Source organism: Mustela putorius, unplaced genomic scaffold (assembly GCF_011764305.1).
Source record: "Mustela putorius furo isolate JIRA1106 unplaced genomic scaffold, ASM1176430v1.1 tig00003898_pilon_pilon_pilon, whole genome shotgun sequence".
In the NCBI taxonomy this organism is placed as follows: domain Eukaryota; kingdom Metazoa; phylum Chordata; class Mammalia; order Carnivora; family Mustelidae; genus Mustela; species Mustela putorius.
In genome coordinates this window covers 31,238,905-31,242,296 of record NW_025422047.1, presented here as the reverse complement: position 1 = coordinate 31,242,296, position 3,392 = coordinate 31,238,905, and the positions used below count along the sequence as shown (strand labels likewise).

General features: G+C 46.8%; 1 protein-coding gene across 1 annotated transcript; it reads left to right on the top strand.

Annotated features, from left to right (window-relative positions):
• Window positions 1-328: 328 nt before the first annotated feature.
• CFL2 (cofilin 2) lies at window positions 329-3,124 on the top strand. Its single transcript, XM_004773352.2, has 4 exons — window positions 329-481; window positions 1,562-1,869; window positions 1,991-2,067; window positions 2,150-3,124. The coding sequence occupies exons 1-4, from the start codon at window positions 479-481 to the stop codon at window positions 2,260-2,262; spliced, it is 501 nt and encodes a 166-aa protein (XP_004773409.1). The 5' UTR covers window positions 329-478; the 3' UTR covers window positions 2,263-3,124.
• Window positions 3,125-3,392: the final 268 nt, after the last annotated feature.

Below are 3,392 nucleotides of genomic sequence, written 5' to 3'. Positions count from 1 at the left end.
GCGCACGGTTCCCTTCACGGGCGCCCAAGCCCGGGAGCAGCGCCCTGGGTGAGGCACGTGGAAGCTCCCCTCCGGGAGTCCAGCGCCCTCCCGGCCGGCTGACAAATGCTGCCCCGGGGCTGGAGTCGGCTCAGCCAGGCCCCCGGGCCCCACCCACCGCCACCCGGCAGCCCGGGCCTGCTGGACGCGCGCGCGCGCCGGGGTCAGGTCGAGGACGCGGGCGGGGCAGGGAGGCGGAAGGGCCGGCCCGGGACGTGCCCACGTGACAGCCCCGCCCGCCGCCTGCAGCCCCCTGTGCAGCCGCTGCCGCCGCCGCCGCCGCCGCCGCCCCCCCCGCCCCCCCCGCCCCCGCCTCCGCCTCTCGGGCTGCAGCTCCCGGCGTGCCCCGCACTCGCCGCTGCCCGCCCGCCCCTCCCTCTCCTACCAGTGCCACAGAGCCAGAGTCCGAGCCGCCGCCGCAGCCACAGCCGCGGGCACTATGGTAAGGCGGGCGCGCCACCCCCAGGCACCGAGGGCCGGCACGCGGGAAGCAAGAATCCCCCGCGCGGCCCTGCAGGGCCCTGGGGGCGAGGCCGCCATTTTACCCTGATTTAGGCCTTTAAGGTGGGGGCTGCAGCGCTGCGGCCCCGCTGCTCGCTCTCCAGCCAGCCAGCCAGCCGGCCGGCCTAGCCGCCCGCCGGCAGGCCGGGCCCTGCTGCTCTTCGGATCCCTGAGGGCGAGGAGGGCGAGGGTCGGGGGCCAGAGCCTAAGCCGGACAGGAGGCGTCCGGAGAGGTGGAGGCTTTGGGAGCTGCGGCCAGGGGCGCGGGAGGGTCTGCGGGGCTGATCCCGCGCGTGCCGCGTTTGCGCGGGGCTTCCTTTCACTTAGCGCTCGCCTCTCAAATTGGTACGTGCTCTAAAGCCCTTGCTGAAGGCTTTCGGTTAAGGGTCTTGGTGGCCTGTAATGAAACCCCTAAGAGGAGATTAAGGAGGTGTGAGAACGCTTTTTTAAAATGCTTTTTCGCCGTAAAAAGCTTTTACACTAGCTCCGTTAGTTTTGAAGTGTCTGCATTTGAGCTGTGAGGCAATTATGTTGTAGCCGTGGGCGGTTTGGAGTTCACACTTGATTCTCTTTCCTTATGAGGAAACGGCACTGGCTGGGATGACTTTAAAGAAAAAAATAGTAGAAGCTTTAACTGAAATCCAAAAGTGTTTTTTTAAGGCCTGCAGAGTTGACACAATACAGAAGGTATTTTTGCTGCTGCTCCTGAAGCTCTGACATCACCCAGTGAAATAGGAAACATTTCAGGGATGGGACAGCTTGCATTTGTCCCTTTTCCTCTACCTTCCATTTACTTCAACCTCCAAACCCCTTTAAAAAGGATGAATGGGGCAGGATGAGTTAGAATCCTTGGGCGCATCTCTTATATTGATAATTAAAATGTGGCGAATCTGATTGGACTACTTGCATGGTACGATGCAATTTTTGATGTCCAGATTAAAGTGAATCCTCTCTAGGCAAACAGTAATTTTGGTTAAAACCAAAATGCTTGTTCTGAGTTACTGTTCTTTTTTTATTTCAGGCTTCTGGAGTTACAGTGAATGATGAAGTCATCAAAGTTTTTAATGATATGAAAGTAAGGAAATCTTCTACACAAGAGGAGATCAAAAAAAGAAAGAAAGCCGTTCTCTTCTGTTTAAGCGATGACAAAAGACAAATAATTGTAGAAGAAGCAAAGCAGATCTTGGTGGGTGACATTGGTGATACTGTAGAGGACCCCTACACATCTTTTGTGAAGTTGCTACCTCTGAATGATTGCCGATATGCTTTGTACGATGCCACATACGAAACAAAAGAGTCTAAGAAAGAAGACCTAGTATTTATATTCTGGTGTGTAAAAACAAAAGAAAAAGTACTTTTAAAATGCAAGGATTGTTATTAACATAGTCAGTTTTGCCTTTGTTTTTCTTTTAAGTGGAATTCAACAATTGTGTTTCTTTTTTTTCTGTAGGGCTCCTGAAAGTGCACCTTTAAAAAGCAAGATGATTTATGCTAGCTCTAAAGATGCCATTAAAAAGAAATTTACAGGTACAGACATTAAAAATTTGTGCAGAGGAATTACTCCTTCTTAATTATAATGAGATAATGGGATAATGTTTTTCCTTTTTAGGTATTAAACATGAGTGGCAAGTAAATGGCTTGGATGATATAAAGGACCGTTCAACACTTGGAGAGAAATTGGGAGGCAATGTAGTAGTTTCACTTGAAGGAAAACCCTTATAAAATGACAGTCAAGTGCCATCTGGATCTTAAGGAGCTTCCATTTCTCCAGCTCAATCAATTGAAATAGTATTAGGTGTTTTGTTTTGTTTTCTTTCTCTTCCCACTGGGTCCTTCCAATACAGTGAATGAAGGAAATACCATTCATGTAAGCAACCTATCAGTGATTGCCATTAGACTGTTTAAATACTGTTACTTCAATGTAGAATCCAAGGAATGCCTTCCCATCATATTTTAGCCAAAACAACTGGTTATATGCCTCCCTTGCAGCAAGCACTACAATGAAAGTGATTGTCAATGTGAATAGCTTAGAATACTGCAAAGGGTAAGCTGATTGGATGCCTTGAAAGTATTATCCACTGGTCAGATGGTAAACTTTATTCAGTATTATTATTTATAGTTGCACTTGATTGCAGTTCTGTGAGGCTCAAGCATTCATACACCTCACCTGCCTTGGCAAGCCTATTTTTGTGACATGGCAGCACAGATATAACACTATGCATTGAAAGCACTTTTTTTGTAATGAGTTTAACCTCCCACCGCTCCCTGCAAAGGAATGCCAATTAAGTTTTGTTAACTGTGTCATCCACTTATCCTAGTACCTCAGTATTCATTCCTGTTACCTGCATATCTTAAAAGAAATAGCTGTTACTAATGCCTCTTCATTTTCCATTGAGTGTACACTACTGAATAAGTGTAGGAGTTTATGTTTACCATGTAAGTTTTGCAACACTAAAAGTATTTTGAATATCAGTCATGATGGCAATTTCTGTATAAAAGAGCCTTAAATGGAACATTGTTTTTGAGATCAAACCCCACCCTCACAATAATGGCCACGTTGCAATAAAAATTGTGGCATATTACAGAACGTTGCCTTGTTTTCCTTGGACATTTTGCAAAATGGTATGTGAAGCAACTTCTAAGGTAAACAGCTATTATTAATCTTTGCACTGGTCATTTTAAGAATTTTTTTGTACAATATTCATGCATGATATTTTCCAGTTTGTTGAGTTTAAAAAATATTCTATCCTAAAGCCAATTAATAGAAAATATTGTGACAGAGGGATACTTTTATAAGCATTAGTTTATTTATTTCCTTATATGTTAATATGAAGATCAGAAGTTATTTTTTG

Coding starts and splice junctions, on each gene's coding strand:
- CFL2 (XM_004773352.2), top strand. Junction 1,870..1,990: donor GACCTAGTATTTATATTCTG/GTGTGTAAAAAC, acceptor TTTTTTCTGTAG/GGCTCCTGAAAGTGCACCTT. Junction 2,068..2,149: donor CATTAAAAAGAAATTTACAG/GTACAGACATTA, acceptor TTTCCTTTTTAG/GTATTAAACATGAGTGGCAA.